Source organism: Passer domesticus, chromosome 19, assembly GCF_036417665.1.
Source record: "Passer domesticus isolate bPasDom1 chromosome 19, bPasDom1.hap1, whole genome shotgun sequence".
Lineage (NCBI taxonomy): Eukaryota > Metazoa > Chordata > Aves > Passeriformes > Passeridae > Passer > Passer domesticus.
This window is the reverse complement of record NC_087492.1, coordinates 6,593,254-6,609,573: the sequence shown is the minus strand read 5'-3', so window position 1 is coordinate 6,609,573 and position 16,320 is coordinate 6,593,254. Positions and strand designations below refer to the sequence as shown.

Here is a 16,320-nt window from a genome sequence, read left to right as displayed (position 1 = left end):
CTAGCTCTTCTTCAGGTGCATTTCTTGTAGCTGTTAACATCTCTAGCACCAGGTATAGGGAAACAATGACCACTCTACACTGTTGTGGGAGATAATACAATGAGCAGCAGTGTCAGAGAGAGAAGTAAATCTGTGAACTGGCCTTGAGCCTTGGCAAGTACATGAGTCTTTTAGTTCATGTATCAAATATGTTTGCTTGTAATTCAGTAAGCTGACATAGGATTTTAGGGAACATTAACTCATGTGTTACTGTGATGCTGTGATTTATTATACTGTTGCTATTATTAATGCTTCTTATGCACTATGCAATGAACAAATTTAAGCTAGACATGATCATTCTCGCAAAGTTTGCCTTCCAAATAACATAAGATAAAGGAAAAAAGATAAGGGAAGACTGGGGCAGTTATCTCAAGAGCATGGACATAAGGTGACTAATAATGGGCTGGAAACATGCCCAGGTTGTGGGCACAGAAGCTGAGCAGTGCCAGTCACACTCTAGGGGGGGAAGGTAGTCAGGTGAGAGGAGCAGAGCCAAATGCCCATTCCTGCAGCACGGCTCCGTGTGTCCCATGGCACTGGGTACCCACAGATCAGCTGTGGTCATGGAGCCCCTTGAACAGCCCTGTGCCACTGCCTGCTGAGGTGGTACCACAGCTGTGGGCCTGGGTTTGGAAACCAGAGGGGAGTTGTGGATGCTCCATCAAGGAAAGTGTTCAAGGCCAGGTTGGATGGGCTTTGAGCAACCTGAGCTAGCACAGGTGGTCCCTGCCCATGGCAGGAGAGTTGAATTAGATGATCTTTAAAGGTCCCTGCCAATCCAAACCATCCTACAAGTCTGTGAATTTTTTGTATATGGCAAGTCTAGAAGTGAGATGGCAAAACCAGCAAGATCTAGTCAAAGGAAAAAAAATCTGTTACATTCACTTATTTTTGCCTCATACACTTTTTCAGCAAGGACCACATACATACTCTACAATGTCAGGGTTGCCTCCTGTATCTTCCTGCATGCAGCTTCAAATCCCCAGTGTTTCAGGACCACAATTATACACAGGGAGCCACTGTCAGAAGAAAAGCACTGTGGTTTCTCTTGGGCTGTGTAGAGACCCAAACCACCAGTTTTAGTTCCTCTACCTGCCTTTTCTCCTTGTGATTCTCCTCTCTCTCCACAGTTTTGTCAGGTTTGCTTTGGGAAGTCAAAGACCCTCCCTCACTCCCTTCTTGTGTGTCCTGCAGGCAGCCATGGCTGTAGCAGGTGATGATTCTGCAGCATTCCCTTCCTGTCCTTGAGGTCTGCCACCCTCTCAGTCAAGAGGAGACACTCCAGCTGAGGGTGAGCTGCTGGAGCTACCAGCCAGCCAAGGCTGCTGGGTGGCAGCACTCAGAGGAAAGGAGAAGTACCCAGAAATGCCCAACCAGCAGTGCAATACACATGAACCCGCTCTTTCCTGGAAAAAGTGAGGGGTTTCAGTCTTTTTGAGAACCCCAAAGAATTTTCCTCTACCTTCCTACAGGTGGAGAAGTTGGACAGACACTGGACTGAACCATCCTCAAGCCCTCCCAGCCCACCAACAGTCTCTGTTCAAAAGACTTGTGTACAGTTCAGTAAAGCAAACTTCCAAGCTGTCCAGCCCGCTGACTCAATATGGAGAAACCTTCTTTAAGGCAGGTAGTGATGGATACAGTGTCAGCTTTTACTGGGACTGACTTTGCTGAAGGGAGAACTGGGCTCTGAAAGCTGTAGGTTCCTGTCCTAAGAAGGAACAAGTGAGATCAAGGCTTCAAAGACAGTGTTATTTAAAAGTCTGAAATGTCCATTTTCAACTCACTGAAGTCTGGCATTGATAATTTCTAGTTCTCCCAAAAGACTAAAGTATCAAAGAGGAGGAGTGAAGGGTCTTTGTGCAATGAGTGTCATCAAGGGAAGATTGTCCCAGACAGCTGACAATGAGTGAGCCTGATGAGTGGCTTCACCTATTTGCAACTCTGCATCAGCATCTACCAAATGGAGACAACAGCTCAGGTCAGGAGGGAAATGAGTGTGGGCCTGTACTTGAAAACCAGACTGATCCTAAAGAGGAAGGTGCCCGGGAAATTGCAGACAGCATTATAATGGTAAACACCAGAGTGAATATATTCTGTAAGGAGCTGGTAAACCCTCTAGCAAATGAGAACTGAGTTAACTTCTGCTTTTCCTCTTGTCTGCCCTCCTGGCAGTACTAATTATTAAGGAGTTTAAGTCAATTCAGAACCCCCTAACAGTCCATAACTGTCCCATCACCACCTGAATTTCTTGGCACCACACAAGTACATGGACAGTGGCAGACACAGAGGTACTAAAGCCAAGGAGATGCTCCAGAATGTCAGCTACTGCAATGCTCACAGATATTAATGAACTCACAACTTTTCCATGAGATGGGTCAGTATTGTTAACCCCATTTACAAACAAGGATATTGAGTAAGACAGAGGGGAAGTGACTCACTGAAAACCGCCCTGTATTAGAGACAGGAATAGGACTCAGATCTCATGACTCCCATTCCTGAGTCTCAACCACTATTAGATCGAAGCTGTAGAGCTCCACATTTGCTGAGGGCTGGAAGAGGGAAGAAACAAGAGGTGGGAAGGGTGCGGAGCTTCTTTGAATCAAAACTAAATGCAAGTTTCCTGGAACGAAGCCACCACTAATTTCAATACATTTACTTAGATCTTGAGCTTTGGGATGGCATGAGCAGCTGTGAATCATCTTGGCCAGTCAAAGGAATAATTAATTGTTGTGGGTAAATCTCAAAAGGTTTAGGGGTCAGGTAAGGTAAGCAGCAAAGCTTATCCTTGACTGCTCTTTTCTGCTCTGCAAACTGGAGGCACTCACTAGAACACTTACCCTGTGGATTCCTTATGCCAGATCTGTCCATCTGTTGCACACACTTTCTGCCTCATCTTCTATTTTGATTATAAACTATTCAGTGCTGGGATTGTCTCTATTTTAGAAGGTTTTATAGTACCTGCCATCGCACAGCCTTGATATATGTAAGGATAAAGAAGTACCAGAGGTACAGCCATTGCCCAAATAGTAATAGAGGCTGAACAGTTTGGTTCCTGAGATTTTTTATGCTTCCTGATTATAGCAGGAGTGGTTTCCTTGTGGTGCTTTGATAGTTTTGCTCCCAGCACAGCTCTCAACCAGGAAGCAGAAGAATGCAGAGCAATGATAGCCAGGATTTGCAGAGCAGCTCAGCATGCACGATCAGAAGCAGGTTTGCAAAAGGGCTCAGCTCCCATTTAGGCACCAAAATCACTACCTAGATTTAAAGCAGTGCCAAGCTGGTGGGCTACAGAGCTCTTTAGAAGATCCAGCCCTCATGGCAGCTTGTGAGTGTTTGAGGATCTGGCTCAGTGTTTCAGATTGAAAAGGAATTGGGGCTGTGTGAAAAGCATTGCCTTGAATCCGTGTTGGGTATTATCATTTTTCCAGGTTCTAGCCCCTCTTAGGTACTGTGAGATGAGATGTGCAAAAAGGTCTTGGGTTGACCATTAGCTCTTGATTCCAAACCAAAATGTAAAGCTCAGTGTAAAAGGATGCCTTTTATTCCTACTCTCCTGCCCTCAAAACTCAGCTCCTCCATAGGCAGAGCCTGAGGTTTGTGATTGCTCTACAGTTCCTAAGACCAAAGGAAATCTCCTGGAAAAGGGAGTTCTGAGTGTGTCCTTCCTTCCCAGTGTCCCTAATCCTTAACTCGTCCCTGTGATGGATTGTGCCTCAGGGTCACAGCTCTAGAATGGGACAGGGTGCTTCCCACCTGGACCTCCAACCATTCCTGCTCCTTTTCTGTTCCAGTGCAAATAGTGCCAAGATATTGATGGTTTTTTAAAAGTCTGATTTTTTCACGGGGTGGAATGGAGGCACTGCAGGGCTCAGCTGTAACATTCCTGTGGAAGCCCTGAGAACCTCACTGAGAGCCCATAGGCATGGAGGAATTTAAAAGCCCTCAAGCCATGTCTGAACTGAGAACTTCAGAGCACAGACTTTCAGGTTCAGTTTCATTTTGAAAACGTCTGTAATGAAACATTTTGATATTTAAAAAATATTATAATTTACTTTTCCTTCCATGGGAAATTTCAAATATGTCACTTCCCCCCCCACCCCCCCGAAATAGAACTCTACATCCCCTGCATAAATTTTCCAGGAATTTTCCCAAATTTCCAGATTCTAGGATTACCTATAAAGCAGACATAAAGCTGGCTTTCAACCCTCTTCAGTGCCCTTACTCCACAGTCTTTTTTCCAATTATGATTACATTTTAAAGAAAGAGTTTATAATCCCTTGCCAAAAAAAAATGAGCTTCTTTTAGGTTCCAAGTCTGGAGAAAGGTTCCCTTTTGTTCCTACTAAAGAGATATGTTGCCTGGTGCTGACTGGGAGCAGAGACACTCCTGCATTCCCAGCCCTGACACTAACTGCCCCTGTGGCCCCAGGCTAATCACTTAAATGCTCTGGCTCAGTCTCCCCATTGGTAAAACAGAGATAATGATACTTACCATCTTCTTCACAGGGGTGTTGCAGAGGAATAATTAGTTTGTGTCTGTAAAGCACTTTGAAGATAAAAAGCACAATACAATTGATAATAATTATTGCTATGCAGACTGGTTCTCCCTTCCCCAACAACTTACTGGTGCAGAAAGGTAAGGAAAGCCCTGAACTGAACTGTCTCCCAGTAAAGCCCCAGTTTCAACAGGAGCTGAAAAGCCAAAACCTAAGCCAGCCACCCCAAAATTTTCAATCTTTAAATCTGCTTTAGTGACCCTAGTTCCAACTTGCCAAAGTTAGACGTATCGCTGCATGGAAGGGAGATTTGTTTTTCACTGTCTCTTTTTCTCTAGTCCCTCACAGTTTTTAATAGCATTTTGTGCCTTCAAAAGCTTCCATCAGTCCCTGATACCTCTGCCTTGCCTGGCATGGGGCAGCAGCTTATTATACACGAGTTCGTTACAGCCTTGGCTTCAAAGCTCCCCGGTTCAAAGGGTGCCAGAAGTGTTGAACAGGTCAGCACTTTAATGCTGATCCACACATCTTTAGAGGGCAGTAACATCGGCACAGTTTTGTTCCTGGGGGAAACAGAGAATAACTGGTTTGTAGAGTTCCCTTTGGCCTTAGCGCTGGCCGCAGAATTGGATGCTCCTGGTGGCAGAGATCAAGCGTCACGGAACCCTGGAGTGGGTGAGCGTGGAGGGCTGTGATGTAGTGAATGAGTGAAAATGTGCCTTTGTGAGTCACTGACTTGTTCTTAATGGCAGCTGTGGAGGAACAGGGAAGGATAAAGGAATAGGGGGGTAAAGGAGCAAAAAGTGGCAGAAAGGATAAAATAATCTAAACTAGTTCTTTCCATGCACTTAATTTTGGGACAAGCCGTAGATGTGCCTAAAAATTACCAAAAATCAATCAGAGAAACTACTACTCCAAAGATACTTCATGCAAGAACCAGATCCTCTTCTCAGACTGGGGGGGACATGGGGGACAAGAAACAAAACAACCTAGATATGGAATGTTGTCTAGAATATTTTTCATTTGCACACAGACTGGAACTTCCTGTACTGAGGGGCAAAGTCTTCTGCAGAAGGCCCTTCTTGATGCATTTGTGACCCAAGAGGAAGCAAGAAAACACAGAAATAACTCTATTCTATTGAGATCCTGAAGGTAGTTTTCCAAAGAGACAGTTTGAAGAAGTAGCATTTGAGTCATTGGACATATGTTTAGGCTGAATCCAAATATTGAAAGTAAACACCAAATCTTCCTTTCTGGTAACAGCCAAAGCAGAAGAAACCATTTTTGCACTGGGTCTATTCATTGTCTGTTAAATTGATCTGAATCAGAAATGGTACCAAGCCCTGGAAGAGCTTTACACACCCGGCTTTTAATCAAATGCAGGAGGCCTGAAGGCAGAATTTGCCCTGCAGTGTCTGGTTGGGAGATTGATATTAGCAGATTGCTTTGCAAAAGAGAATCTGAGATTTTAGAACAAGCAAGCACAACAAAAGGGGATCTGTAAGGACCCAGGGAAGAGCTGTGCTCTGAAGCACATGAAATGTATCACAACCCAGCCCTATCAGAAGGCTGCAACATCTCCTGGGTGTGATTTATTGCAAAGCATCACTTAAATACAGATGCCTCCAGACTGTAGATATCTAGAGAGTGGGATCTTCGGACAATTACACAAAAATTATTTTGATGGCTTAAGTAGAAGGTGGATCTTTCAGTTGAGGTGGATGAATTTCTCACCAATTTCTCTTCAAGAGAGAGAGAAGAGTAAAAGATGTGGGCTCCAACGTAATAGGGTCCATCCCAGCTGCCTGATTTCAACTTGGTTGTGAGAAAAAACAGCCCATAATTAGGACACTACTCATTTCTTATTTTTCTTGCTTCATCCCCTTGTTTCTGGTCCCTGGGGAGGGGGGTTTCATTCACACAGAGAACACCTATGGTAGCCCCTCAGTCTGCAAAGGAGAGACTTGCATTTCTGAAAGGCTTTTTTTGCCACTACTTGCCCAGTTTCATACCCAGAGACCTGAATTTCTGTTTGCACGACCATAGAGACTGCTGCAACACCCTATATTTTAGTGTGAATATGGAGCATGACAAGTGCACAGGTGCCTGTAAAAGGTAGAGATTTCATTTGGGAAGGAGATAATGCTGCATTTAGCCTAATCTGTGGAAGTGTAGCTCTCCTGAGTCTCAGGTGAAACTGTAAAGCTTCCCTGTCTACAAAGCTTCATCCTCCTGCTCAGTTTTCCTTAGGCTCAGCCATCCTTGTACCTTCAGAAAAATACTCAGAAATATATTTCCTTGCTTCTTTTTCCAGGGCCTGGGTGGCATGATCTCTTAATGCATCTGCCTGTTTATGTTAGCAAAATGGAAAGCAGCTTTGTTTATGGAAAAGATCTATTTTTGTTTTACTTTTTTTCTCTCAACTAAACTTACTTTTATCCAGGATCGTGTTTTGCTTTGGGAAAAGAAATGTGCTGCAATTCTTAGCCCTAGCTTAAAAGTCAGGTCAAGAGGAAAGGGGGAAATCCTGATCATATTATTTAATTTTGTAGGATTATCCTGCAGCCTGGAAATCTAAAAGAACGGAAGAGTTAATATCCCCTCTTCCCTTCAACTTCTTGCTTTGTGTCCTTGTGCAATGACATTTGCTATTCTCCCACATATATTTACACAAGCCAGATCAGAAACAAAATCAGTATTTCCATCCTCTGGGCAGGGGGACAGTGTGTGGCATCCAGGGGAGAAGGCAATTTCAGAAGCCATCGTGCTCCCCTGAGGATAAATCCTGTCACTGTGTGTCTTTCAAGTTCCCCAGACTTTGATCTTGCAAGAGATCGAACAGGATCAGGTCATGGATGGTAGATTTTGAATGCAGACCCAGACAGGGCATCATGACGTGGAGATGATGTGGTGAGGTGTGGAGCATGGAGTGCAGCCTTTTCCCTCTGCAGGCATCATGGAGAATCTGAGAAACAAATCCATGTGTGCAAACTGCCAAAACGTAAAGGGTTCTGCTCCTGGCTTGGGAGGAGGTCTGGCCAGTCCCACCATGACACACCGCTGGGCAGGTTTTGACAAAACTGACACTGAAACCTTGGTTCTGATTCTAGCTGCGCTGCTGGCTCACAAGATGGATTTTGTCAATTCTCCTCATCCTCCTCAAGGAGATGGAGATCACACTTGCCTGCTTTGGAGAACTGTTCTGCCCTCTTTGCATGTGTGGTATGGAATTAGAGATTGTATGAAATATGGCCATCACTTTATGACATTTAAAATGGTGAACTCATGGTGAAACCCATCTGTAAATATATAATATATCCTTAAAGTTCTGTGACATAGGGAATATATTATCCCAATTTCAACTATGAAGGTGTGTTATGGAAAACAGTGGCAGCACTGTCTACTATGAAGGTTGTCTGACTTTTCCCAATAACATGTGTGTGATTTTTCTATGATGTATATAAACATATCTGCATTAAAACCACTGTGTTGATGCAATGCAGGGCACTCAAAAGTTATGGAAATTACAGATTTTAGGTAGGTCATGCAACTTCAGTTCAACCCCCCCAGTGCGTATGGCTCCATGACACAGTCATTTAGCATATAACCACACACAGATTTCATTCCACATTTTCCCCGCTTCCATTTTCAGAACCTTGTGCAAATCACAGCACTGGTTGCACCCTTCAGACTAATATCCATGGGAATCTTTAAATACAAGCTGTTAAAGTGACCTAAATGTAAGAGTTTGCTGCTACTACCCAGTAATAACACGATACGATAGCCAGGGTAGGCACTATCAAAAAGGATAATGAACAATGATAATAACCCTTAATAAGTCATAAGAAATAATAAAGTAGGTAATGAGGTGCCAGTTTTCACAGTTAGCTGTGAAATGTTTCTCATGTTGACTTGAGAAAAGCCATATAAGGGGATGAAAATGGCCATTTCTGTTGATTTACTCTCTCTTCCAACATTTCTTCCTAACATCAAATTTGTGAACTGGAACAACGTAGCTTAACCATGTTCTGATACATGTTCTGTGCAGAGAAATCCTTTGAAAAATGCAGAATCGATTGAAGAACAAGGAACAATAAGATATCAGCTAGTTTCTGGCTGATTTCCCATCTGACATTGTAAAAGCATCCAGGACTATTTGTTTAATTTGAAATAGAATAGTGAGCCATGGAACCATCCTGGAACCCCTCCTAGCACATATGCACATACACAGACCCCAGCAACTCGCTCCCTACCCACAGCCATCTGTCATGTGTGCCAACTGGAGCAAACCACTCCTATTACTCAACAAGGAGCTCGTTATAGCTTCCTCTTCATCCACGGGGCTTTTGGAAAAGCTCACACTCAGGGCCAATGTGCAGCAGGGAGGGAAGGCATTCAGGACTGGGGTGCATTCTCTTCCATTGCTTCCTGTCCACATCAAAGTGCCAGCATTTCAGTGACAACCATTATTGTCGTCACCCAGGAGAACATCCCTTCTTCCTGGAACCCTGTTATGACTGGTAGGCAATCCAGGCTGACCTGCTCTGGACTGCTTCAAGAGTTTATTTCATTTTCTTTATCTGCGTGTTTCAAATCATTCATTTAATTTAAATTTTTCCCAGTTTCCCATCACCACAAGGGAAGTACTCACTGGAGCAGATTTTCAAGAGATATCACAGCTCAGTTCCACCATCACAAACTTCATTCCCTGTGATTTCACTTGTGGTCAGCCCAGATTTGTTATTTCAATGCCATTTCCTACCCTTGAAACTCCATCAACTCTTTGGGATAGAGATGATTTTATTACATTGAGTTATTCGGTGTCCAGCCTAGCAAGGACCTGATCACAAATATTGCAATATATTAAACAAGAAATGGCAAAGCTACAGAGGAAAACTCTGGCACAAAAGCAAATCCTTTTTCTTAATGTCTACCTGAAGCAGATGCTGGTGGTACATGTAACGTGTGGGGCTTTACTGATTTACACCCTTGTAAAAATCAGTATTCAAAGCTCCTTTTCATGTGCAGCTTCCATCTAAGTAAAGGAGATACTGCATATCAAAGGCAGCTGCACCAGCCACTTTAGATTTATTAGTAAATCCATTGAAAAAACATTTCCAATGAAATAAATCTCAGCCTGCTGACTTCCTCCTATTCTTTACTTATCCTCTTATTGATTTTTGTCTCAGAGATTTAAACCTCTCAATTTGTTTTATGAGACACTTGTCGAACAGATGACAAGAAAAAAGACAGTGCTGGATATTTTCTTTAGCAGTTTTAAGTAGAAATAAAGAGCATTTCTTTGAAATTAGTCTTGCTCCTGTGACACAGTAGGAAGAAAATATCTGACAAGCCCTTTAGAAGGCATTATCTCCATGCATAGAGAAAGCTTACGGGCTGCCACCAACACAGCTTTGTGGCAGCAGTGCCCCAGAAGCTCATTGACAAGTTTGACATGTAAACAAGCTGTTGCTAAAAATATTTAACCTGGGGGACCCTGGCTAGTTGAAGGGGCTAGTAATGGAATACAGATCCTTTCACCTCCAGGCATCTGTTCCAAGCTACGCCATTGACTGAAAGTCATTATCGCTGGATGGCTGTGCAGAGGAATGAGTAGGTGGGCTCTGCTCTGTGTCTCGTGAGCAAACTGGGGCATTGCTGAACCACACTGGGATTTTCAACAGAAAGCTGGGGGCTGGCACCTTCTGGTGGCTGGGGCTGCTGCTCCCAGGAGGAAAATGTCCTCAGTTTATCCCCCTGCAGCTCCCATCCAAGGACATGTCACCTGGCAGACACGTGTGTCTTTGCAACAGCCCCTTCCCAAGCTGCTGTTGCTGTTCTGGAGATGAGAGAAGATGGAGAGAGAAAAGAGAGGGGGATATCCATCCCCACCCTGCTCCTGCCTCCTGCCCCACAGCCTGAGCCTGTGCCAGCTGATGAATGCCAGGCACTGCCCTGGAGCCCAGATGCCAGCTGATCATTTCTGAAGGCTCCCGATTTGATTCTGAAGGTTCTCCAGGAAAATATATCCATAGGCTAAAACACCACCACCACCTTGCAGACCCACCTTCTGGAGCAGTGACAGTGACAAGGCAGCACAAGGGGCATTCCTAAAAGTGAGGTGCTGACATTCACCCTTGGCAGGGCAGAGTCCTGCCAGACCAAGTGCCTCTCCTCAGCTACACAGGGCTGGGAAGTTAGGGAAGGGGAATTTCTCTTCCCACACCTTTTAAATTGCTGTTACTTCACCCACCTTCCTTGGTCTGGGCTGTGTGCTCCGATGGTTCTGCCGGCTCTCAGGCAAACAGCTTTCCCTCCATTTTGTTACTCAGCTTGAGCAGCTCTACACGTAAAATCATGCTCTGAAGAGAGACTCAGAGGCAGTGCCACTACCCCACAGACCTTGGGCTGTGTTACCCCATTTTGGTATCGTTTTAACCCAGCTTTGCTCCCCTGAGGTGGCAGCGGTGCCCTCACGGCGGCGGCCAGGCCTCAGCCACACTCTGGGGCTGCGCCTCCTTCCCTCAACAGTGGTGGTGCCAGGCAGGGGCCCTGCCCTTCACAGCCTCCCAGCAGCCCTGCCTAGCTGAATTTCACCTCATGTCACACACATTATAGGTAAAAAAAAAATATATATATATACATATATTATATATATATGATATATGTGGGAGAGATTGCTCCCAGGCCAGGGATTTGTTGGGGTATGGGAGACCCTGACATCCCGACAAGACAGGATGGCTGTGAGAAGGCTGGCCTGGAGGAAAAAGGTGGGAAACCCTGACTCAATTCCTGCTGTCTAGAAAAAAGTAATTTTCCCAAACTTGGTGTTTCTGCCCCAATGGCTTCAGGCTGTCAGAGGACAGCCGGTGCTCTGTGAGGGGACTGGTGTTGTGTCGTCAGCCATGAGCTGCTCTGAGGGGGATTTAATGCTGGTTTTGTGTCCTCACAGGCCTTTCTGTGCCACTAAGCAGGAGGATTTAGTTCCATTACGTTGTTTTTATTGGGTTTTTTAAATTACAAACCTAGCACCTCTTCTGGTTCCCATTTACAGGGTTTTCAATTCCCATTTACAGAGAAATCTTGTCCCAGGAGCCCCAGGGCAAACTCCCTCTCCACAGGCACAGGGACAATGTTGCCAGGCAAGGTTGGTGTTAATTTAACTTTGGGAATAGCAGGAACAATAGGACTGGAAGGGGCCTTCTGGTTCATCAGACTAGTCCTCTGTTGTTAGAGGCAACTACATTATATAATCCTTTTGCAAATGATGCTGGCTCTATCCTAAAGCGAGCTGGGTTATTTTTGTCCCCCTGTGTCCATGGGAAGGCCCTTGGAGAACCTCCCTGTTGTAGGACATCTTTATCGAGGAGCATCTTGCTCACCACGGAGCATTGTTGTTATTAATCTCCAACCACGCAGCCCGACTTGAATCCTATTACATTTCATTCCAAATTCTGGAATGCCCACGACTATATGAATTTTCCCCTGGAGTACTGTGGCCCTCCACATTTACAGCACTGTCCTTATTTTGTATCACCAGCACAGTCCTACATCAAGATCATTGATTCTGTTTGATATTTTTATCAGTGGAAAGGTTTTGCCTTGAGAAACAGTTCCAGTTACACACCAGCAGACAGCAGACTCCCCTTCAGCATAGCTCTCATCTCCCTTTTTGAAGGGAATGCATTGAGCAGAGCTTATCCAGCCTGGGTAAATCTATTTATCCTCATACCTTTTTTTTTTTAGATTCAAATTCAAGGATGTATCTGCAACTCATGCTCTTCTATCATATATTGGTAAGGATGCTGTGTCCCATGTTGGCTGAGAGCTTTATGAACTCCAGCCCCTGGAGAACCCCTGGATGCCACACCTTACTATATCTCTTATATATCAGTATATGTTCCCTGTATTTATAACCTCAATTTTCTTTTACTCTGGCTCTATGCAAATTTTGGAAAAAAATAATTTTTACTCTTTCTACAGGACTTGTTTCCATCTGATCTTTTGGCAGGACAGGAGAGAAAAGGAAAAATGCAAGACCTTTACTTAGTGCAGAAAATCCAGTGGGATCTTCTATATTCTTGTATACTGACTGTCCCATGGATAGTGGGCATTTCAGAGGAGGAGTCCTGTTACAAAGAGACCTGTTTCCCACCCTCTTTTTTGACACTTCTTAGAAGGCCTCTTTGGAAGGGACTAATGGCCCTCTGGGACAAGCCCTCTTCTGCCAATAACCATAGGTCAAAAGTTAAACTGAACAGAGGAGAATGAAAACCGGATAAAATACACTATAAATCTTGACATTCTAATTGAGAACTGTCCAATGCAAACTGCACTAGTGTGTCTGGTTTACCTCAATGCTCTACAAGAGGCCAGATCCTGCTTTCCTTAATGGCTTGAAGTACCCTACTGATTTTTACTGGGACTTCTCACTTGATTAAGACAAGCAAGATCTGGTCTTTGAAAAGACTTAAAGTTAATACAATTTCTGCAGCCTTAGCAGCAGAATGATGGTTTTGATTTCACAGTAAAGGCATGATCTTCTCATCTTTCAAGCCACACTGACATGGCTGTGAATGTGTGTGTCTGGGGGCAGAGATTTGCAGGACAAAAAGATCTGTGGTCAAATACAGCTCATAAAGAGAATGTTTTACTGAAGTGAAATTTGCCTGAACATATCATGCCATCTAAGATGTTTTATAGATATTTTTGCTCTTTGAGGTAAATGGGGGAGGATTACACCTATTTTACAGACTGGTGAAATCAGAGCATGAAGAATTTAAATGACTCAGCCAAGATTACACAATAACTAAGGAGCAGACCCCAGCAGAGCCTGGAGTGCCAGTGCTTGGAACACTGGCCCAAACTGTCTCCTTGGCCCTGTCATCTCTGTCAGATGTACATCACTTTCAGACACTTAAAATACACAGGCAAAAATAGAAGAGCAGAACTTGTTTATTCCTCTGCTTATATATTAAACATAACTTCACTTTCAGTGAATAGTTTTGTTGTTTATATTTTCATGGGAATTCTAATCTTTGAAGCAATTCATTCCAGAGTTTTGCTATTCCCTTTTATAAAGCAATGCATAGACACTGGAACAGAACTCCTGCTACGACAAGCAGACCACTGTGGTTCCCATCCTGGAAGCTCAAGAGAACTATCCTGTAACATTAGACTGCAACAGCATTTTATTAATGTTACACCTTGGAGCTCTTCTCTGAATAGGAAACTTTCCTCCAAATTTATTTGAAATTATATCCCTCTGCCCTGAGCTAATTTTTTTTCAGCCTGGTTAACATCATAAAATGGATCATTAATATGTCCTTTGAAAGGGATGCCAGTTCTGTGTAGCTCAGACAGTCTGTATGTGTTGGTGCAAAGAAATTTGCTCCTACTGTACAGGATGTGTGTGCTAGAGAAGAGAGAGAGGGTTAAAAAGGGAAAACATATACTGGAATGTAGTGGCATAACAAATCCATCCCTAATCTTGAAAGATCCATAGTGCATGAGTAATGAAACTAAGGATGAATTATTACAACTTGCACTCATAATTTACAGGTAGGAGTGTATTATCTTACAGCATAAATATTCCATTTAGGCTTTGTGATGGGGTTTTTCTCCATATAGGAAAATAAAAGTAGTATTAGTCACACGTCCATAGCTTTGTCAGTGGTTGCAGAATGTTTTTCTTTCCAAGAGGAAAGCGTACTGAATAATGCAACACTTCTATTTAGGCTGCTTTTTCATACATTGACACTTTCAAAATCTAGAAACAGTTCTTTTAATTTTAAGGGCTACAATGTCTGCTCCCTTTATTCCTGCCCTTTATCATCTTACACACCATGTTCTTATAGACAAGGGGGAAAAAAAACATTCCAGTGTCTAATAAATCTGAAATCCATCAGGGGCTGCAAAGTGTTCATTCTCCTGCCTTGGTTCAGATCGAGTTACATTCAGCAGCACAACAAATGCATTTTGTGCCTCAACACCAATGCATTAAGCACTTCCCTTCATTTTTTCCAGGGTGGGAACTAAATCCATTTTTTTTAGAGTTTTGAAAAATTTTAACAAAGACAATGGCTGCACAATTGATTCACAAGCAAGGAGAGGGAAAAATCATATTATAATAGTTGTTTCTGAGCAGAATTTTAATATTGCTAAAGGGCTTTCAAAATATTTTGTGCTTCAAGCCTTCTCTAGCATGCAGTGCTCTACCTTTGGTTTTCTGAGCTAATTTATGAGCAACTCTCTGTGTGCAGGTCTCAGTAGTCCTTTTTTTGCTCTTAGACCTTTTGCTGCCTGTTACAGTGAAGTTGCACATGCTGTGCTTTCACAAATGGGAATTTTACTTTTGTTCTTTCCTGTTGCATTTCCCTAAAATAAAATACAGTGGATGGGGGGGAAAGTATTTTGTTACTGTTTGTATAAGGAAATAATGTAATGTGGGGCCAACTCTTTGGGCACACCAGGACTGATTTTCTAACACATGATCTCACAAGTACGAGAGATTTTATTTCAATGAGCTCAGTTCACGGCTATGGACCTAAAAGAGGAGTAGATTAATAGGTGTCAGGCAATTTAATAATTTCTTTCTGACCCTTGTAGACAGCTTTTTTTAGAAGAGCTGAGCCCTCAGCAAGGTGAGTTCTAGAAATAAGAATCCAATTATGCTTCTAAAAACAATAGCACTTCTCTCAGATGCCTGCATCTCAGTTTCTGGTTCTGTGAAAGGGAACATTAATTATGAGCTAAATCATTATTAGTGAAATGGTCAGGGGAACGTATCTATGAAATGTTTTAGATTCAGGGATGCTAAAAACATTAAAACAAATAAATGATTTGTAGAACAGACCTGTCAAATTTTAAAATGTCCGTGGAGATAATATTTCAAAACTTGTGTTCAAAACACAAAAATTAAGTTGCATTTATCAAAAGCAGAATATTCTGCGAAGTGAATATTGACCAGTGTGTACAGCTTAAGGAAGAAACTGTAGTTTTAGCTGATGTAACTGAGGCTCTTGCACATAGAACAAGTTTTCAAGTCTACAGACACAAAATTTAAAGGGCAGTAGCAAAGAAAGAGAAAGAGGAGAGGTGCTGAAAGACCAACTTTGAAATGAACAACACACTGATATGAAAGAGCTGCTGCATTTGTGTGTACAGAATTTAGAGAGGGGTTACCCTCACACATGAGCATTTTCCTACATACCAAAATTAAGCCTTAGCATATTGTCAGGTTTGAAAACATGGGCACTGAGGGGCCTGCAGATGCGTGGGGCAGAGCTGCAATCAGGGTCAGGTCCCAGCAAGGACTCACTGTTGCATTAATGTTTTTTCTTGTCCTCAGCTTAAACAGAAGAGACAGCAGAGCAAACACTCCAGCCCACCCCATTGTCAGCTGCTGTGCTGGATTAAACAAGACCAGAATTCACTCTTCTTATTGCAGGTAAAAAAAAATTAATTATGTTTTCCATGTTACTTCTGCCAAAAAGGTGGGGTTTTTTCCCTCTTATCATTGTCTGATAATTTGAGAGTGCAGTGGACATCTGTGCATTGGAGAAGGTGCTGCTGCTGCACACTCTTTTCATCAGGAGCAGTTTACCAAATGTGAAAGACTATAAATGTTACTGGAGTTTCCTTTGAAAAAACAATGTTCCCAATGCTGGCATGAAATATTTGCCTGAGGAAAGGATGTTATGGTCATTTACAAATCATAGGTGGAACCAGTGAGGTAGCAAAGGGGAAAAAGCACTGTGGAAAGGCATCTCAAAGAAAAATGT

The 16,320-nt window shown here is 43.1% G+C and overlaps 2 protein-coding genes across 19 annotated transcripts in view; one reads left to right on the top strand and one right to left on the bottom strand.

Annotated features, from left to right (window-relative positions):
* Positions 1–11,111, bottom strand: part of MYL10 (myosin light chain 10) — a 92,247-nt gene extending 81,136 nt beyond the window's left edge. For 6 of the 11 annotated variants that reach the window (XM_064394632.1, XM_064394634.1, XM_064394633.1 and 3 more), the window contains exon 1: positions 10,791–11,111. The gene's annotated coding sequence lies outside the window, so the exon portion shown is untranslated. The remainder of the gene's footprint in view (positions 1–10,790) is intronic. The other 5 variants (XM_064394629.1, XM_064394627.1, XM_064394630.1 and 2 more) reach the window with 2 other exon arrangements.
* A 52-nt stretch (positions 11,112–11,163) lies between these two features.
* The window catches only part of CUX1 (cut like homeobox 1), a 307,940-nt gene continuing 302,783 nt past the window's right edge, over positions 11,164–16,320 (top strand). For 6 of the 8 annotated variants that reach the window (XM_064394617.1, XM_064394620.1, XM_064394612.1 and 3 more), the window contains exons 1-2: positions 11,164–11,307; positions 15,888–15,986. In XM_064394617.1, the coding sequence (XP_064250687.1) occupies positions 11,203–11,307; positions 15,888–15,986 (204 nt within the window). In that variant the 5' untranslated portion in view covers positions 11,164–11,202. Of the gene's footprint in view, positions 11,308–11,654; positions 11,685–15,887; positions 15,987–16,320 lie in introns of those variants that run through there. The other 2 variants (XM_064394621.1, XM_064394613.1) reach the window with 2 other exon arrangements.